Consider the following 21,182-nt stretch of genomic DNA (forward strand, 5'->3'; position numbering starts at 1 on the left):
GGAAAGGAAACAACCCAGCACTTCCCCTGACACACATTAAATACAAGAGCTTATGTCGGGCGCTGGTGCTCACCGCTATAATCCTAGCTGCTCAGGAGGTTGAGATTTAAGGACTAGTGCAAAGCCAGCCCAGGCAGAAAAGTGTATGAGACCCTTAGACCCTTATCTCTAACCACAAAAAGCCAGAAGTGGAGCTGTGGCTCAAGTAATAGAGTACTAGCCTTGAGCAAAGAAAGCTCAAGGACAAGGTCCAGGATCAACACACACACACACACACACACACACACACACACTAAAAAAAAAAAAAAAACTAAAGAACCAAGAAGACAAAAACTCAAAAAGAATAAACCAACTAGTCACAGGACAGCTGCCTTGTTGGTCCGTGTAAGGATCCATGTGGTCAGCTTTACACGCAAGAATTTGGAAGCTAGGCACTGGGCTCATGTTTATAATCCTAGCTCCTCGGGAGGCTGAGATTTGAGGACTGGTTTGAAGCCCACCCAGGCAAGGAAGTCCATGCGTGTCTCATCTCCAATTAATCAGTAAAAACCTGAAAGTGGAAAGTGTGGCTCAAATGGTAGCATGCCAGCTGAGAGAGAAAAAGAGAACTTGGATCCCTGAGTTCAAGCCCTAGCACAGACACAAATCAAATAAACACTTAAGAACTTGGTCTTGTGCAAGGCAGTGCATGCGGTAAACCCAGGAGAAGACTGATACCCATATCACAACACAAGGGATTCATTCTGTTTTATTACTTGGGCCATCCCAAGCCAGTAAGAGAATGATAGTCATCAGCTGGTCCACAAATCCTCTTGGAGGGCAGAGTAGCTGGGGTTAGGACAACCCTATCTACAAGGTGGGCAGACCAAGTAATGAACTAGTTGCCTTGAGGAAGCTGCCCCAAGTCCAATGCACCCAGGCGGAGACCACAGCCAGCCAGGGTGGGGGGAGGAGTGCGTCCAAGAAGGATACAGCATTAATGTAGCACCAGTTTCCTTTATTGATCAGCCCCCGTGGTTGCAAGGACACGGGCTTATGCACTAGGGTTACATTCTCCAGCAGCTCTGAAAGAGTCAAGAAGCATGTGTCAGAGATTAAAGACATTCCCAGGAGCAGCCCTTAAACCCCTTCACAGCTTCTAGTCCACATGTGTACACATCCTTTCCAAAAGGTAGGTTACCTGTCAAAACTCCGTTGTTAACACCTCATTTAGTTTAAACCGCCCCCAGCCTGTCCTTCTTTGTCTTGACCTTCGCACCAGCGTATACCAAGGAGCACAATTACCAGAAAATACATAAAGCAACACATTAGGGAAGAGGCTGGAGAGAGAGGATTTTCCCCTTCCCTGCTGACCAGGTCTCTCTGACACTAAGTGGGCCTTTCACACGCACACACTACATCTGAACTCCAGTAGCTGACAGCATGCCCAGCACAGCACCATGGTGCCCACTGGCTGCAGTGAGTAAAGACCCTCTTTCTGGTGACAGTACTGTTTCTCCATTCACAGTCCAATTCAACCCGTTCCCTAAACTATGCAGTTACACAGTTTATGCAGCCTCTCACACTCAGCCCTCAGATTCACCTGCTGACAGCTCTTCAGCCTCAAGAAAGCTATGAAAATCCCATTTTAGCGACGCACCACTAATAATGCTCTAAAACAGAGGCTGGAGGCGTGGCTCCAGGGGAAGAGCATCAACCAGGCAGGCAAGAGAGCCCGAGTCCAGGTCCTGAGTTCAAACTGTATACCAGCCAAAAAGAAGGAAAAAAATCTTCAAATAAGACAAGGTCTCCCAGACCTGGGCAGCATTAAGAATACGGTGAGAGCACTGGCTGGGACGCGTGGACACGACCCCAAGCAGTGCTTTACCCTCACCAGTGCTAACTGGCTGGACTTACTCTGAAGAAACTGAGGCCTGTGACTATACAGGACCTGGGTGGCTGGACTAGGGCCTGAAGGCCGCAGTGTGTGACTCCTGGACCTGTATTGTTTTTCAGACACACAACATGGGCACGTGTTGGCTATTTGCACCAGGTCCAAGACTCAGGCACAAGTCATTCAACGTGCATAGCTTCTCCACTGCAGGGAGGATTCATCTTTCCTGCTGCATCACGCATGTGTGTGTGCATGCGCGCGCACACATACACACACACACACACAGGCATTGCTGCAACACAAGGTGGAAAGCATGCACTCAGATGACAAGAGCAGAGAACAAGTGTGGACCACTCAGCAGGAGGCCTGGCCAGCAGCGGGCACAGGAGGGAAGGAGCTGGGAGTGAGAAGGACACACTCCAGTTTCTGGGTGGGAGAGCCCTCAGTCTTCCAGGTGAGGTATGAGGAGAGATGGGGACAGGTCTTGAAGGCATGGATGTCAGCTGAAGGAACCAAGCAAGGCCAGGCCTCCACGACACATGCGAAACTTCCCTCCTGTGTGTACTACTCTGAACACTCAGAAACACGACTACTGATGGTCAACACCATTCATGACCAAAGGACTCTGCTCCCCAGGGGAACACAGGACAAGCCAGCACACAGGAACAAGCTCCTGCCATGACCGCGGTGAGCTTGGCCAGCATGACTGCAGCAGCCTGGAGCCCCGGCCACTGGAGTACACCCAACCTGAAGCCAACTACAAACCCTTTCTTTTCCTGTGAGCACTTGGGAAATTACACAGGTCAGAACTATCCCCTCTACCTGAACTCTCTAGCAGGGACTAATAACTGACATAACTTCTGGTTTGCTTTTCAGATTATCTGATGGGCAGGTGTTTTTTAAGTCTGTACCTTTCCTATAGCATTACGTTCCAGGGTCTTAGCATCACCTAGTGGCATGTACAGTAACTGCAAGAACCAAACAAAAGGAAAAGCAGAACCTCAGAACCCAGCTGCGGAACCAAAGCACACTGGGTGCATTCACTAGAGAGGGTGCTCAGCACTTCTTTCCACCTTCATCAGTCTTTCAAAGAACCCCACATACTATTTATTCTTAGATTCACAGATTTAAGAGAACAGACAGAAGAGCTGTCAGCAATCTAGATTTTTTTTTCTTTTTTTTGGTCAGTCCCAGGGGTTGAACTCTGGGCCTAGACACTATCCCTCAGCTCTTCAGCTCAAGGCGAGTGCTCTACCACTTGAGCCAGAGCGCCACTTCCGGTTTTCTGGTGGTTTATTAGAGGTAAGTCTCCCGGACTTTCCTGCCCAGGCTAGCTTTGAATAGTGAACCTAAAATTGCATTCTAGTGGTATTTCATACACCAAAATACAGTTTCCACCCGTTATAAGCATTGCCAAAAGGCCCCAGTTCCATTCTCCCAATAAGTCTGACTGAAAGCAGTTTCTTCCCTGGGCTACCTGTGGCTTTCCTGTGTCACTGTGGGCTCTGTAGTACCAGCATTCCACCATCTGGATAGAAACCCCCTTAAAAACAACATCTGGCCGGGTGTCAGTGGCTCACACCTGTAATACTAGCTACTTAAGAGGCTGAGATCTGAGGGTTTTGGTTTGAAGCCAGCCTGGAAAGTGAGACTCTTATCTGCAATTCACACCAAAAAGCCTTAAGTGAAGCTGTGGCTCAAATGTGCAAAGAAGACCAGGATCAGTGCCCAGCCCCTGAATTCAAGTCCCAGGACTAGCATTAAAAAAACAAAAAAAGGTCTGGGCTGGGAAGGTGGCTCAGTGGTAGAGGGCTTATCTTGTATGCCTGAGGCCCTGGGTTTGATTCCTCAACACCACATAAGCAAAAAGAAAAAAGCCGGAAGTGGTGCTGTGGCTCAAGTGGTAGAGCGCTAGCCTTGAGCTGAAGAGCTGAGGGACAGCGCCCAGGCCCAGAGTTCAGGCCCCACGACCGGACCCCAAAAAAAAAAAAAGGTCTAAAGCAAATATAGCAGTGTTAACATCAACTATAGTTAGTGGGTTCAGCTGCCCAGAACAGTGTTGATGGAACAGGAAGAAATGTCCACATGACTCAAAAGTTGAAACACTGAAACTCTTATCACCACTCTTGTGAAAACGCAGGCTAAATTCTTATTCAACTTTCTTATGAAATCTGTTAACATACAGAAAAAACTAACTTGCTTCCTTTATCTTGAGATAAATGAAGTTCACACACTGCCACAAATGATTCAACCGAAATAATTTATATACTCAAGGTCAGTACTAGCACTGTAATCTTTTCCCAATAGAAGCTACGGTTATTTTTACACAGATTTCTATGTATCAAAGTTTGTTTTCCTAAAATTTGGTCCTATTAACATTTAAAAATCCATAAACTGCAAGGTGCAGAACTTCCGCTCATTCCCCTGGCTAGAATAACTGGCCTGTGGGGACTACACTTGGGCTGCTGACCTACAGCTGTCACCTCAGTCACCTAGAACACTCCCTGGCTTTCCTTCTCATCATCATCACTGTGCAAAACACAGGCTACTGTGCCCACGCATGGGGAGGGCAACAAAGCAAAGAACGTGCCAGCACCAAAGGGTCTCAGGTCAGTTCACAACAGATAGAGCACAAGAGCACGTGAAACTCAGTACAGGCTGGATACTCCATCCACAGAAGTAGTGTTCTACAAAGGGGCAATACTTCCTCAGATGGAGCACTCTCTCTGATCATTGCATGCCTAGAATCTTGAGATCTGAGGATCGTAGTTCAAAGCTAGCCCATGCAGGAAAGTTCACAGGACTATTATCTCTCATTAACCACTTAAAAAAAAAAAAGCAGAAAGTGGAGCTGTGATTCAAATGGTAGAGTGTTAGTTTTGAGCAAAAAAGCTCAGAAACAGTGCATATGTCCAGCACAAAAAGAAGTACACTCAAAACTACTTGAAAATCTTTCCCATTAAAGTGAAGGGTATGTGTATGTGTATGACTTTTAGACCACCAAAACACAGAACAAGTCTTAGGACGCCTTTTGGTTTTTACATAAAATGCATGTGAACATGGAAATTTAGTCAATTTGTAATAGCTCTGTTGCTCCCTAGCAACTACTGTGGGATAAAGCCACTGTGCCACATCACAGACCAGACAACACAGGAGGTGATGTAGCTGAAGACTCCAAAAGCAGGTTTTACCTAGTTCTCTTTCATTGCAGTTTTACTTGGACAGATCATTCAGGTACATTTAGAGCTATACAGAAATATGACTTTGAAACATGAAGCACAAAATAGCTGTGCTATTAACACTCAATGGCAGTTTAGTCTGGGTCCGTGACAGAGTGCTTTCTTTACATGCTTGAGGTCCTGGGTTGGATTCCTCAGCACCATGTAAGCAGAAAAAGCCGGAAGTAGCACTGTGCCTCAAGTGGTAGAGCGCTAGCCTTGAGCTGAAGAGCTGAGAGGCAACGCCCAGGCCCAGAGTTCAGGCCCCATGATCAAAAATAAAAAAAAAGCAGCTTCGTATGTAGAGTGCCAAATGTGCTAATGTGGGCAGGCGGCAGGCGTACTCATTACACTTACTCCTGAATGTGGGTAAGTGAGATATTCTGCAGCCACTGCCCTATACAAGCTATTCACATGTTCAAATTCCCTCCTCTTCCCTTCCTGGCTATTATTACTACTGAAAATGGACAATATCCCCTCTAAGAGTAACATAAACCAGCCAGACATGAACTCTACTCCTAAGAAGGCCTGCTTTATTTAAATCCATACTTCTTTTGGGGTTAGTGTTCCAGTGACACGCTCATCCTTCACCTCTCTTGGACATGGGCTTACCGGTAGGAGGAGAACGCCAAGGGGGCCCTGCAAGCAGCAGGCTTCAAGGGGATCAATGGACATGAGGCATCAAGGTGGGCTAGTACTTCACTCTAATTGCCTCAATGTCATTCCTGATCCACTTTACAACTGACTTGCCTTCCTAATACCAGTTTCCTTAGGTTATATAAAAATAAGTAAGCTTTTACTTAAGCAGATTTATTGACAGGGGACCTTGTCCAGAAAGGTGGGCACTGGAAAAACAAAACTAATTTGGGATCAAAAACTGGTGCCAGGCACTAGTGGCTCATGCCTGTCATCTTAGCTACTCAGGAGGCTGAGATCTGAGGATTGCTGTTCAAAGCCAGCCCAGGCAGGAAAGTCCGTGAGACTCTGATCTCCAACAAACCACCAGAAAACTGGAAGTGGTACTGTGGTTCAAGTGGTAGAGTGCTTGCTTTGAGCTGAATGAGGGACAGCGCTCAGGCCCAGAGTTCAAGACCTTTAAAAATAAACTAATTTTTAAGGCTGGGAATACGTTTTAGCGGTAGAGTGCTTGCCTAGCATCCATGAGGCCCTGGGTTCAATTCCTTGATACCACATAAACAAAAAGTAAATTTTTAAAAAAAGAAATTAGTTTTTAAAAAAGAAAAGTCTAAATTTAGACTAAGGGGAATTCCTGTTAAAGGGAATCTATGACATTGAATCTGATCCATAACATATTCCTATGAAGTATTTCCACAGGTAGAACATGACAAAAAGAACGGAACTCCAGACTGCCACTGCACCTAGTCCTGACCCCACCCGTGTGTGACTACCACCACTGTAGGACTTCACAGGGAAATGCTGAAAGCAGCCAACAAGCAGGCACAAAGCAATGAGAACTCTGAAAGGAATTGTGCTTCTGCTCAGACAGTTAACACACCTTTCAAACTGGCCTAACCTAAGCAGGACTAAGGAACTGAGTCTGGAGGGAGGGTTAGCACTGATCACACCACTAGAAGACAACAACACAGCTGACTGAGTGGCAACACCCTCTGCACCAGCACAGGTGGGCAGGAGACCCGAGCCCCTCTCCAAGGGCCTTAAAAAAGCACATCAACTTTAGACTGAAACACAGGCAACACTAACATAGCACGCCTCTAGTCCTGTGGGTAGTGCTGCAAATTATTTTAAATAAAGCTTTTCTTTCTCCTTTTAAAGACAGTGAGAACATTTCTCCAGTGTAGGAAGTTTGCCTCTGCAAAGTAATTGTGGGCACCCAATGCTCTCATGATTCTGAACTCAGAATGAACATTTAAAAAAGAACCACAGCGTGCATTTACCATGACAGAGTAAAACTAAACTTTAAACCACACTGCACAATGGCTTAAGGCTTACACTACCTTTGGGAAAGTGGGTCCTTGTAATGAATACATTCTAATTGAAATATAATAAATGAAGCAGGCCAAGCTAGGCATGGTAGTTCATGCTTACAATTCCAACTTCTCAGGAGCCTGAGATTTGAGAATCGTGGTGTAAAGTCTGCCCAGGCAGAAAACTCCATAAGGCGCTTATCTCCAATTAACCAGCAAAAAGTCAGAAGCAGAAGAGTAGTTCTAGTGGTAGAGCACCAGCCCTGAGTGAAAAACTTAAGTACATGAGGCCCTGAGTCCCAAGCCTCAGTACCAGCACAAAAACAAGTAAGAGTTCCAGGCCAACCTGAATTACATAAGGAGTCTTGGTCTCAAAACAAAAAAAGAATTAAAGTTCTTGCTTTTTATTTTAATGCACAGGAACTTGCTACATAGCTCAGGCTTACTTCAAACTCACAAGCCTTCTGCCTCAGCTTTCTGAGTGCTGTGATTACAGGGATATAACACCATACCTGGCCATAAATGTTCTCTTTTTAAGACAGAACTACTTGTTGTCACCCTACTGCCATCCAAAAGAACTTGCTTTTATTTCTAATGAAACTCCAGGCACCCATAACAGGATGAACTTTACAGCTTGCTACTACACCTGACAATGAACACTGTTCATTCTAAGTAAAAGCCCCTGGATTAGTCACAAAACACCTGCTTATATCTTAAGAAAAACCAGAGTACAAAGTGAGTACCACTCAGAAATTATCACATCAACAGTATTTAACAGCTGTAACAAGTTCATTATACAAACAGTAGAACAGAATTTTTTTTATCAAAGGCAAGAAATAGAAACAGAATTTGTCAATCAAAAAGAATTCATAATAGACATGAATGCTTTTCCACTTAACACAAAGGCATGACACTCCTCTCCCTCCCCCGACGCCTTTTTCTCCAGCACTAGGGATCCAACCCAGGGCCTTGTGCATGGTAGGCCAACACCCTACCGCTGAGCTGCATCTCCAGCCCTTTCTTGATTTTTAGATTACTTTCCTTTTAGATACTGTAAATGCACTGGTGGTCTACAACTGCTGTGCTAGCAATCCAGCTCCGTGAGTAAGCCATGACTGTCTCGATTCAGCAGGCTGGCTTCCACCTCCACTCAACCTGCACCTGTTAGACTGTACCTGCAATCTTTATGGCTACAGGATCCTCTGAAACTGGAACGAGCCCTTCTTTGACTTCAATATGCTTTTCAGAGACCAGGGGGGATGGGGCAGGAGGGGAGCATTTAGTTCCCACACACGCCACAGGCGAGGAGGAAGAGGGCTTAGAATCATGGAAGAGGCTGGCCCAGGACTTGGCAGGCTGACTAATGGGAATGGCGCCCGACGCAGAAACCGCGCTTTCGGCAGGAGGGGATGTGCTCCCGCGCTTAGCAGGGTCCGAGTCTATGCTCTCTACGGCGTGCAACTCCACCCCGTTGGCAGCTGTGCCCTGGCCCGAGGATTCAAGTATTTGTCCGTTAGCAACTGGAAGGTCCTCAGTAGTACAGGGGCCAGTGTAGGGCTGTGCCACTGCTGTCCTTAGCGGGCTGTCTGCAGGGAGGCAGGGCTGCGCGTGGTCAGCCCCATGGCAGCCCTCAGGCGGCCCTGCAGTCCTGGCATCGCCATCGTCCAGTGCTCCAGGGAAAGGACTGCCAGGCACAGTGTCGCTGATGAAGTCAATGGAGTTCTGGGGGCTGTTACAAGTCCTGGGCGTAACTGACAGGAGCACATCCCCCATAAAGTCTGCGTCCTCCATGCCGACGCTATCGGAAACTGCAGAGTTGGTATGGCCATTGACCAGGGCTTCTGGGGAAATACTCTCGTCGCCGCCATCCTTCAGGTAGCTGTAATACCCAGGTGGCCGCTTCTTCTTCTTTTTACGCTCCCTCTGTCCAAGGCCACCTGAAACATCACCTTCTAAAACTTCTGTCTCCACAGTAGAACTGCTCTCCAAAACCAGGGCAGAGCCTGGGTACTGGCAGTCAATGGAACTGTAGCTGGCATCTTTATCTATGCCATCAGGGGTCTTTTTGGAAGTTGTACAGCCAAGAATAAACTCAGGGGCCTGAGGATTCAATGTGCTCGAAATACTGTAGCTGGGAGTTCTTGGCAAGGGATCACTGGGCTCAATTACTTCATTAACACCAAACTCAATTCTCTGATATTCTTGACCTGTTTAGAGAAAAAAACAATTAGTAAATATTTTACTAGCTAAACACACCGCACTACCAATGCTAAAAAAGTACTGATAAACTACCTGTTTTCTTTCTGAAAACCGAAATCTTAAAAATTATTTTATTAATAAAGCTGTGATGTTTTTGTGTGGAATAAATAGGTTGAAAATAGTAGCAACTTCAATTATATTTAACTGAGAATATAAAATACAAAAGCCTATACACCCTGCACAGCTAAGGAAGATTTTCAGAATGTAGTTCAAATAAATTTGAAATAAAAACTAAGTAGTGGATGGGTGCTGGTGGCTCACGCCTGTAATCCTAACTACGCAGGAGCTGAGATCTGAGGATTGGAGTTCAAAGCCAGCCCAGGCAGGAAAGTTTATGAGACTCATCTCCAATTAACCACCAAAAAACCAGAAGTGGCGCTGTGGCCCTAAGTAGTAGAGAACTAGCCTTGAGCTGAAGAGCTGAGGGATAGCGCCCAGACTGAGTTCAAGCCCCGTGACCAACTAACTAAATAAATAAATAAGGTATTTTACCTACTTAAAAAACACCATTAAAAACAAAAACGAGGGCTGGGAAGGTGGCTCAGTGGTAGAGCGCTTGCCTTGCATGCATGAGGCTCTGGGTTCAATTCCTCAGCACCACATAAGCAAAAAAAAAAAAGCCAGAAGTGGCGCTGTGGCTCAAGTGGTAGAGCACTAGCCTTGAGCTGAAGAGCTGAGGGACAGCACCCAGGCCCAGAGTTCAGGCCCCACAACCGGACCCAAAAACAAAAACAAACAAACAAAAAAAATGAAACAAAAAACCTTAACACTGAGACTACAGCTCAGTGAAAGAGTACATGTTTTTAATAAAGACACAAAACTACCAGACGCTGATGGCTCACGCCTAGAATCTTAGCTGCCCAAGAAGGATGAGTTTTGGAGATCGAGGTTTGAAGGCAACCTGGCAGACAAATCCATGAGACTCCTATCTTTAAGTAGCACCAGAAAAGCTAGATTGGAAGTGTGTCTTAAGTGAGTGTCAGCCTGAGAGTAAAAGCTGAGAGCTCAAGGTCCTGAGTTCAAGCCTTGGAACCAGCACAAAACTAGACAGATGGGGCTGGGAAGGTGGCTCAGTGGTAGAGCGCTTGCCTTGCATGCTTGAAGCCCTGGGTTTGATTCCTCAGCACCACATAAGCAGAAGAAGCCGGAAGTGGTGCTGTGGCTCAAATGACAGAGTGCTAGTCTTGAGCTGAAGAGCTGAGGGACAGCACCCAGGCCCAGAGTTCAGGCCCCACAATCGACCAAAAAAAAAAAAAAAAGACAGATGGATAGATAGTGCACATCCACGTGATCTATGCTCTCAGACCCTGGACACACTTTACTACAGCTTACTTTATGTCTGAGGAAGAGAATGTGTACTTTGGACAATGTAATTTAAGCCATAAGACATTGTTACCAGGGCTTCTCTATAGCTACCAAGGCCTAAGTCACTTCAGAGCACTTCCAGTGTCTTTCTCTTAGTCTCCTCCACTGACTACTTTAACTAAGGTCTCAAAGTGGCCCTTAGATGAATAGGGGTAACTGTCAACTAAGTGAACTCTTACTAGATTAATGCCATGAGTGGTGAAGACTTCAATAATAAAGATACAGGTAGCCGGGCACCAGTGGCTCACACCTGTAATCCTAGCTACTCAGGAGGCTGAGATCTGAGGATCAAGGTTCAAAGCCAGCCTGGGTAGGAAAGCCCCTGAGACTTTTATCTCCAATACACCACTAGAAAACCGGAAGTGGCACTGTGGCTCAAGTGGTAGAGTGCTCTCCTTGAGCTGAAGAGCACAGGGACAGCGCCCAAGCCCAGAGTTCAAGCCCCACCACCGACCCAAAAAAAAAAAAAAAAAAGAGAACATTTTTGAAAGAGGAAAAACAGAACAAGAGAGAGCCCAGTTAGGTGCCAGTTACAGGAAAGGCAGGAAACGGGCCCAGAGTGTCTAGAACTGTTCATTTGTTTTGATATCAAGCTGATGTTAAGGGCTATAATCCTAACCAAAAGCAAAACGTAATTCTTAGAAAAGTAGTAAGTGCCTAAAAGTTTACATATGAAACTACTAATACAATGAAATTATCCATGTAATCTTTCCCCCTTACTCTTAAGAAAAATAAGAGGAAAAAAATAAATTGTTATCACCTGTATCTAGGACTGGCCATCTGTTCTGCTTTCAAGTATCACTGTGATGCTGGCCACAGGGGCTGAAATGAGTGTCCGAGAGATATGCAGGACATTCATCGGGAAAGGGGCCTCTTCTCTGAGATGGAGTATGTTGTGAAATCACATTAAATTAAAGTTAGAACGCACTGTGCAGCTTGTGCAAAATAGATTAGTTCCGAGACAATCTCAATTCTCACTTATCAGAGTAAAAACATTCTAGAATGTGATGTGACAGCAAAGAAGTGCCTCAGTGGTACAGTGACTACCAAAACAGCACACTGTGAACCCCTAACTGCAGGCAGATGGGGGCAGGACAGTTCCTCCTCTAGCTGCCGAACACTCACAACCCAGCCCAGTCTGCTAGGTTGGGAAGGACAGGAGGCCTGCTAACAATGGGGAGACGGGAACTCAACCTCAGTACCCGCAAGGAGATAATGGGTTAGTTGCAAGGAGAACAAGCCCAGGTAAACGTGGGTCTGCTCAGGCAGCACATCTCTACGGCTCCTCAGCGCGCAGGGCACTGCAATGACCCAGGCTGCAGGCAGGACTGGGAGGTTTCCAATCAACGCCAGGAGCTAAGGAAGTCCTAACCCAAACACAGAAGCAAAAGGGCAAGACAAGACTGTGAATAGCTTTGTTAAAAAGAACACCTCTGGGGGCTGGGAAGGTGGCTCAGTGGTAGAGCGCTTGCCTTGCATGCCTGAGGCCCTGGGTTCGATTCCTCAGCACCACATAAGCAAAAAGAAAAAATTCAGAAGTGGCGCTGTGGCTCAAGTGGTAGAGCGCTAACCTTGAGCTGAAGAGCTGAGGGACAGCGCCCAGGCCCAGAGTTCAGGCCCCACGACTGGACCAAAAAAAAAAAAAAAAAGAACACCTCTGGATAGAGCAACAGGGCTCCATGGAAGCTGAAGGATAACTGGTTGGGGACAGGAGTGAGAAGAGGCTTCTTGGAACTTAGGCGCTACCTAAGGCACATGTGGTGAGAGAAGCTGCTCAGGGAGCTCACTCACATGGTCTGCAGTGAGAGGCAGCACAGAGGAACAGCATTTTAAAGTATTCATTCACCCCACAAACATGGGGAAGGTTTATGAACACAGCTGGTATACAGCTGACAGCACTCAAAAATGAGTATGTTCCTTGCCATCCACAGCTGGCCATGATCTAAGAAGGCAGTCATTACCACACAGCAGAACAGGTCCTGTGAGAAAAACCAAAGTAATGGATACCCAGAGCCCAACAGACTTCAGGAGAAAGAGGCCTTCAAGCAGGCCTGGCCCTACTCATGCAGCTGATAATAAGAGTCCAGCTCTTTCCAGCAGAGAATATGACAGACTGAAAGGGAAGGCAGCAGAGAACGGAAGAGTGGGTGAGGGGATATGGAAGCTGCGCACTAAGGCTAGGTACAGAGTGAAGGATGAGGCCGCTCACTAGCCAGAAAGAACCAAGTGAACGGAAGGCATGACGGGCATCCCCAGGCTCTCGATGAGCCCCTGTGGCACAGCAGCTCCATGCACAGCTGAGACAGAGGATGTCCCACAAACCCAGGAACAAAGTGTCTCAGGAGGTTGAGCAACTAATTTGAGTCCCTGGAACTACATTTATTTTACTAATTGTTCTAAGCTATTATTGAATCTGGTCTCCTATATTACTGTTGTCTGCACCACTCATAATGACTTCAGATCTTATCACTTTGGGATGTGACTACATACAGACTTGTCTTTTGAAGTTTACATATAAACGTAAACTGTAATTAGAACATTTTTGCACATCTAATCATGCCAACCAAACAGGCTACCCAATCCCTGACTGAGAAAATATTTTTCTTTCAGCTTCCTGGAGGCCAACAAGTGCCTTTACTGTGATCCACACTGGAAATGGTTCCGACAGGCTTGAGCCTACTGCTGTGCAGCTGCACGACTCCATGGCCACTCAAACCTGCTACCACACCAAACGATGCTGAGTCTTCACAAACACCATCCCAAGCAACCAGGCTAGGATCTATGATAAACTTCAGGAAAGGAACAGAGCAAGAAATGAAGATATTTATCTGGATTTCCATAGGGTTTGTGAAGTCTGCATGTAAATACAAACTGCAGGAACAATAGCTCCAAGTTGCCCCTGGTTGTACAAAGCGCACTCACTCAGAGGTCAGCTAGCCCAGACCCAGGAGGCTCCTCACCAATAGGACACAGAAGCCCCTTAGAAGTGGACCATGTGGCTAAGACATGCTTGAGCACTGAGGATTGTTAAGGAAAAAAAGAATGCAACAGCCACCTCCAAAACTGAACCTTGAATAGCAAACACACAGGTACAGCACCAATCCAACTACACATCCAGCAGTCAGTGGTTCTGTGATTTAATATGCTCCAGTTCATGGCAAGAACTGCAAGCTGAAAGGAAATGCAGGCTCACAAGTATGAACTTGTGGGTTCACGTGTCTGCAGGTAGCCCTGCCACCTGGTAGCACTCACGGCCAGAAGTCAGTCAGAAAATAAGAGAGCACCAGCTTACCGTCAGGCAGGTCATCTGCAGCCTGTGTGCCACACAGAGCTGTCCCGCTGTATGGAGGGAGCTGCACGAGCAATCAGAAAACAAAAGTTAATTCACACAATGTTAACCCAACCCAAGCCACCACTTCATTAAGGCAATTCTTTATTGGAACGTTTTTATCCTCTTCCAAAGACATCACTTTTCCCATAATGACACATATGGAGACTTAGTAAAATCTAAACTGTCTACACTTAACTTAAAGGAAAAAGAGTACACTATAGGAATGTTTTCCCACAGTCATCCTTACTAAACAAATCCTCAAATGAAGCTGAGAAACTAACAATGAGCTGCAGAAGACATGTAAATGAGCTACAATGGAATACGTATGGCATGCTCCTCTGTCCTCCTCACACACTTCTTGGCGTCTGACCACAGATCCCTGTCTGCCCACTGGTGAAGAGCACGCTTCCTGACCCTCTGCACTTCTTGTTCATGATCTCTGCCCTGCAGCCCAGCCAGAAGAGGCAGGGACAGTTCTGTGGTCAGAGTAGAAAAAGCTCACCACAAGGAAGGAAGGGCCTGGGAACTGTGGCTCCCTTTTAACACAGTGCTCTAAATAACTGAATTAACAACCACATACCACATTTCTTTTTTGAAAGAGAAAAGTAAAACACCACAAGAATGACTGCTTTGTAAAGCAGGAAGGGATTCCTGGAGACGCACACCTACAATCCCAGCTACTTGGGAGACAGGGGTAGGAAGACTTTGAGCTTGAGGCCAGCCAAGGTAAAGATAGCAAGATTCTGTCTGAAAAACAAAACAAAAACACCTGGGCGCCAGTGGCTCATGCCTGTAACCCTAGCTACTCAGGAGGCTAAGACTTGAGGATCATGGTTCAAAGGCAGCCTGGGCAGGAAAGTCCATAATCTCAAATTAACTAACAGAAAACCAGAAGTGCTGTTGTGGCTCAAGTGGTAGAGTACTCACCTTGAGCTGAAGAGCTCAGGGACAGCGCCCAGGTACAGAGTTCAAGCCCCAGGACCAAAAAAAAAAAAAACAAAAAAAACCCCACAAAAATCCACAAAAGGACTGGCTACCGGAAGAGCCCAAATGGAAATCAAGCCCAAAGCTCTGGAGCCAATCCCCAACACTGCAAAACTATAAAAATACACAAACAGTGGGAAAGTCTTGTGCGTGTCTCAAGGGTTTCTTGCTAAATATCCTTTACTTTCTTTTTTTTTTTTGGCCAGTTCTGCAGCTTGAACTCAGGGCCTAACACTGTTCCTGAGTTTCTTTTGCTCAAGGCTAGTGCTCTACCACCTGAGCCACAGCGCCACTTCTGGCTTTTTCTGTGTATGTGGTACTAAGGACTCAAACCCAGGGCTTCATGCATGCTAGGCAAGCACTCTACCACTAAGCTCCATTCCCAGCCTTCTCTTACTTATTTAAGAGGTGAAAAAACTGTTTCACATGGACATATCTGCAATGAGGGTTAGGAGGAAACGGTGTAAGGTAAGTGGACAAAATCATTGCTACCGGAAGGAAGAACAAAACCCAAGTGGGAATGGTGGTGTGTGCCTAAGCACTCAGAAGGCAGAGGAGGTGAGTCAAGGCCAGCCTGAGTTTCACAGCATGACCCTGTCTCAAAAAACATCAACAGCTGGGAAGTAGCTCATGGTAGAGTACTGGCCAAGCATGTGCACACCTGAGCCCTGAGTTCCAGCCTCACCACTGCCCAACAAATCCTGGTGCGGCCTTAAATCCACATAGCACCAAGGCCTGTAAGGGCTCAGACCCACCCAGAGTTGGCCAGGCCTAGAGGCTCCTCAATGGTTCTCATGGCCTCTACTGTTTGGGAATTGCTATTGTTGTGGCTTCCTCAACTAATGTCTTCAACAGACTATTAGGGAGCCAATGTAATAATCACAGAGGCAGAATTTCATCTCTCCAAGTAACCCATAATTTCTCTCCCCAGAAACAATTAACAAACAGGAAGCTAAGAAAACCACCGGATAGGGCTGGGAAGGTGGCTCAGTGGTAGAGCACTTGCCTTGCATGCCTGAGGCCCTGGGTTCGATTCCCCAGCACCACATAAGGAAAAAAGCCGGAAGTGGCGCTGTGGCTCAAGTGGTAGAGCGCTAGCCTTGAGCTGAAGAGCTGAGGGACAGCACCCAGGCCCATGACCGGACAAGAAAACAAGAAAGAAAGCAAGAGAGAAAGAAAGCAAGAAAGAAAGAAAGCAAGAAAGAAAGAAAGAGAAAGAAAGAAAGAAAGAAAACCACCGGGTCCCCAAAATCCTCAGGAGTTGGACTTCTGCACTCAGCCCAGGGACCCAGATTAAGCATTTGTGGGCCCCACCTGGCTAAGCTCCTCCTGCAGGAGCTCATTCATTGAACGCAGCATTTGTTAGCAGATTCAGAAAAGGACGTGTGCACACAAGGCAACAGGCACAGCAGTGTCTCAAGAGGGCATGAAGCGGGGCTGTGCACCTTATGTAGTAATAAAGCACGCCTGCTTCTCTTATCCATGATGCTACAGTGCCCCCTGGAGGCAGGAAACGGTACTGTTTCTAGCACAAATGGTTTAAATGCAGGCATGGTATTCAGTAGACACTATGTAGATGAACTATGCAACTTGTGAGCAGGAACAGGAGGGGGAAACTGAGGGACAGCAAAGAAGGAGTGACGTTGTCAGAAAGGAAATGTACTTATTACCTGACTTATGAAACGGTAACTCCTCTGTACATCACCCTAACAACAATAAAATTACATATTTTTTTAAAGTGGTTTAAATGACTGTAACCTCAAGACCCACCTTACTCTTAGCCCAAAGTTTCGTTGTCCATATGAGAACAAAGTGCTCTTGACAAGATCTGATCTCAACTGAAAAAGATGGGTGTGGTGACATGTGCCTGTCACAGGAAGCATAAATATCAGGGTCCAGCCAGTCTGGGCAAAAAGTGAGACCCAATCTCAAAAATAATCTAAGATGGGCACCAGTGACTCATACCTGTAAGCTACTCAGGAGGATGAGAACTGAGGATTGTGGTTCAAAGCCAGTCTGGAAAGTACCTGAGACTCTTATCTACAATTAACCATCAAAAAGTCAGAAATGGAGTTGTGGCTCAAGTGGTAGAGCTCCAGGCTTGAGCAAAAAAGCTAAGGGACAGTGCCCGGACGCTGAGTGCAAGCCCCAGGAGTGATGTGCGCGCGCGCACATTTATGAATCTTATGAATTAGTAAGAAAAAGACAAACCACTTGATTTGAAAGCATGGGGATACAGATCAGGTAATTCACAGAAGAGAAAACCTGGAGAGTCCATGACATAAAACTAAAGCAAAAGAGTGCTCAACAGTTTATAATCTGAGGAAAATGAATTAAAAATAAGAATGCATTTATTATCAAGAATCCTGAATATGTTAGCACTGAGAATTAGTGAGAAGCTTTTTCAAAATGAAGCAGAAAACTCTTATGCTCTGTGAATGGGAAAACCCTTGGAAAGCAAAACTAAAGATGCCTGTTCCAGGCAGAGTACAATTCCCTTCCTCCCTATTCCACTCTTCAAAGGACTTTTGCTGATTTTTTGGGGGGAGGGTCAGTCATGGAGCTTCAACTGGACACTGTCCCTGAGCTCTTTCGCTCAAGGCAAGTGCTCTACCCCTTTGAGCCACTGGTCACTTCCAGTTTTCTGGTGGTTAATTGGAGGTAAGAGTCTCATAGCCTTTTCTGCCTGGTCTGAGTTTGAACCATGGTTCTCAGATCTCAGCTAGGATTACAGGCATGAGCACACCAGTGCCTGGCTTGCTGAAACATTTCTAAACAGTGAACCAGAAACCTAAATGATCCTCAATAGGAAAACATGTAACTAAACTGTGTACATTTGATCAATGGTATTGAGCAATTAAAATAAAAGAACAAGGTTAAATGTTTAAGTGCAGACAAACATGATAATGGTATTAGGTTAAACTATACTGAATACAGTGTATCATTTCTGTGACTTTTTAAAGCCCATAAAACAAATCATCTGGGCTGGGAAGGTGACTCAGTGGTAGAGCACTTGCCTTGCATGCCTGAGGCCCTGGCTTCGATTCCTCAGCACCACATAAGCAAAAAGAAAAAAGCCGGAAGTGGCGCTGTGGCTCAAGTGGTAGAGCGCTAGCCTTGAGCTGAAGAGCTGAGGGACAGTGCCCAGGCCCAGAGTTCAGGCGCCATGACCCAAAAAAAAAAAAAACAACAAATCATCTGTGTAATAACAGGCAAACACCAAAACCAAGAACATACTTAGCAGGAAAGGGAGGCTAATGGAGACTCCAAATGTGTATAGTGTTTTGAAACAGTCCTTAAAAAGTCCAAAGCTCACCTTAATAATAAAATCATATATATATATATATATATATATATATATATATATATATACATACATACATACATACATATATATATACATACATACATATATATACATACATATATATATATATGTGTGTCTAAACCAGGGGCTTTGTGGCTCACATCTGTAATCCTAACTACTCAGGAGGCTGAGATCTGAGGATCTTAGTTCAAAGTCAGTCCAGGCAGGAAAGTCCATGAGACTCTTACCTCCAATAAACCATCTAAAAACTCGAAGTGGACTATGGCTCCCAGTCCACTGGCCTAAAGCAAAACAGCTCAGGAACGATCAGGCCCTAAGTTCAAGTCCCATGACCAACAACAAAAAAGTCTAAAACAGTGAGCTCATGCCTTGTAATCCCAGCACTCAGGAGGCTAAGAGCCGAGGATTGTGGTTTGAAGCCAGCCTGGGCCGGAAGTCCAGGAGACTTAAACTGTGGCTCAATTGGTAGAGTGCTACCCTTGAGCATAAAAACTCAGGAATAGAACCCATGCTCTGAGTTCAAGCCTCAGGATAGGCATCAAAACAAAAGGGGATGGTAATGTGGATTAATGGTAAAGTACATGAAGCCCTGGGTTCAATTCCTCAGTACCACATAAATAGAAAAAGCTGAAATTGGCACTGTGGCTCAAGTGGTGTAGTGCTAGCCTTGAGCAAAAGAAGCCCAGGGACAGTGCCCAGGCCCTGAGTTCAAACCCCAGGACTGGGCCAAAAAAAAAAAAAAAAGGGGGGGGGGGCCAGAAAAAAGAAAAGTCTAAAGAAATGTAGCAAAATATTAACATCAATTAGGCCTAATTAGTGGGTTCAGCCATTTCTACTATTCATAGGCAGCATTTCTGGGTATTAGAACTCATTAAAAGGAAAAACAACAACAACAACAACAATAACAAACAAGCCAGATTCCGGTGGCTCACGCCTGTCATCCTAACTACTCAGCAGGCTGAGATCTGTGCATTGCAGTTCAAAGCCAGTTCAGGCAGGAAAGTCCATGAGATTTTCATGTCCAATTAACCACCAGAAAACCAGAAGTGGTGCTGTGACTTCAGGTGGCAGAGCACTAGCCTTCAGCAAAAAGAGCTCAGGGTTAGTGCCCAGGCCCTGAATTCAAACCCCATAACAGACATAAATAAGTAAATAACCATGAATTATATCTACATATGAATTTGCTTAGTTTTGTCTTACCTCAACTGAAGAGCGAGGAGTCACAAAGAACTGATTGAATTCATCAGGGCTAAAATCTCCAAATATATACTGGAAAATAAAAAAGAGCCATTAATCACATAAAATATACAAAAACATTTGATCTAGTACCTCCAAGTTCTTAAGTAAATAAATTGAGAGGGTGTGAGCTAGAATTTCTAAGGCTACGACTTTCCAATTATAGTAAGAAAATGTTCAACCTTTTCCATCAACTGCCAAGAGAAAAGTAAAGCTGATGAAACTTCTTTGGAAATAAATCAGGTGCACCACAGACTTGTAGAGCCCTGCTATGCGCGAACACTCGGCCCAGCACCTCCACCAGCTTGCCTTCTTCGGCTTGCTTCCTACCTCTGCTCACCTTCCTGCTGACTCATGTTCCTACCTCCATTTCCCTTTCCCTGCCAAACACCGAGAAAAGCCAAACACGGGGTCAAAGGGGAGGAAGAGAATTTCAAAAAGGGAAATGTTAGCAATCATGATGAATGATCTTGAAACCTATGTACTTTTTAATATCAAATTACATGTGAATGTGACCCACAAATAAACACATTAGACAGACACTGCCTTCTGGTTGTGATCTTCTGGAAAAGCATCTGGTGAACTCTAAGACAGCGGATGGTGAGGGCCTACAGCTCACAGACCCCAAGGAGCTTGAAGAAGTGAGTACCAGTAAGAATCACTATGAGGAAGAGTCACACAACTAGCTAGCACCTAGCTAGCAACTCCCTCCCTCCTTCCCTCTCTCAAGTGGTACTGATTTTTTTATTATTATTTTTATTTTTTGTGAACACACTGTACAGAGGAGTTACAATTACATGGGCAGGTTAATGCGTACATTTCTTATCAAGCATTGCAGCCTCCTCCTTTGTTAAGTGGTACTGATTTAAAATCTACTAAATGTGCAGGATGATCAGGAGCAGAGGCGTGGTTCCCCTACTCTACCTGAGCTGGCAGTCTAGCAATTTACAGAAAAGATTTCAAGCATGTGACTGAAAGTAACCTGTAACTAAGTATACTGTCAAGGGCAAACAACTAACCACCAATCCCTACCATGGTGACAGGTGTGCCCAGAAGACCACTATTCTGCAGGCTCTTTAGCAATCCCATCAAAACTAAACAAACAAGCCTGGCTCTGGTGACTCACGCCTGTAATCCTAGCTACTCAGGAGGCTGAGATCTGAGGATCGCAGTTCAAAGCCAGCCCGGGCAGGAGAGACCATGAGACTCCTATCTCCAATAAACCACCAGAAAACCGGAAGTGGCGCTGTAGCTCAAGTGGTAGAACTCTCGCCTTGAGCTGAAGAGCTGAGGGACAGCGCCCAGGCCCAGAGTTCAAGCCCCATGACCGACAAAAAAAAAAACAAAAAACTAAACAAACAAAAAATAAAATAAAATAAGACCTTCATGTAAAGAAAAGAGGAAGCAATACAAAAAGCAATTATTATTCAAATATATACATATATAAAAACCATGGTAAAACTCATACTGAAAGAAAAAAAGGAAAAAAGAAGCAGGATCTACTCTGAGGGGTGAAAGCTCAAAGGAGGGAGATTAGTGGAAGCAATTAATTGCATGTGTGAAAACAGAGGAATGAAAGCAGCAGAAACTTTTAAGAAGTAGAGGGGATAAAGACAGTGAAAGGAAGGTTGGTAGGGTACAC

General features: G+C 45.4%; 1 protein-coding gene across 3 annotated transcripts in view; it reads right to left on the reverse strand.

Annotated features, from left to right (window-relative positions):
• Usp10 (ubiquitin specific peptidase 10) overlaps positions 1–21,182 on the reverse strand; it is a 48,985-nt gene that overhangs the window by 11,651 nt on the left and 16,152 nt on the right. For all 3 annotated transcript variants that reach the window (XM_042671443.1, XM_042671442.1, XM_042671441.1), the window contains exons 2-5: positions 19,505–19,573; positions 13,954–14,014; positions 8,213–9,244; positions 973–1,064 (exon numbers count right to left, since the gene is read on the reverse strand). In XM_042671443.1, the coding sequence (XP_042527377.1) occupies positions 973–1,064; positions 8,213–9,244; positions 13,954–14,014; positions 19,505–19,573 (1,254 nt within the window). The remainder of the gene's footprint in view (positions 1–972; positions 1,065–8,212; positions 9,245–13,953; positions 14,015–19,504; positions 19,574–21,182) is intronic.

This window comes from Dipodomys spectabilis, unplaced genomic scaffold (assembly GCF_019054845.1).
Source record: "Dipodomys spectabilis isolate Male_0828 unplaced genomic scaffold, ASM1905484v1 ptg000628l, whole genome shotgun sequence".
NCBI lineage: Eukaryota > Metazoa > Chordata > Mammalia > Rodentia > Heteromyidae > Dipodomys > Dipodomys spectabilis.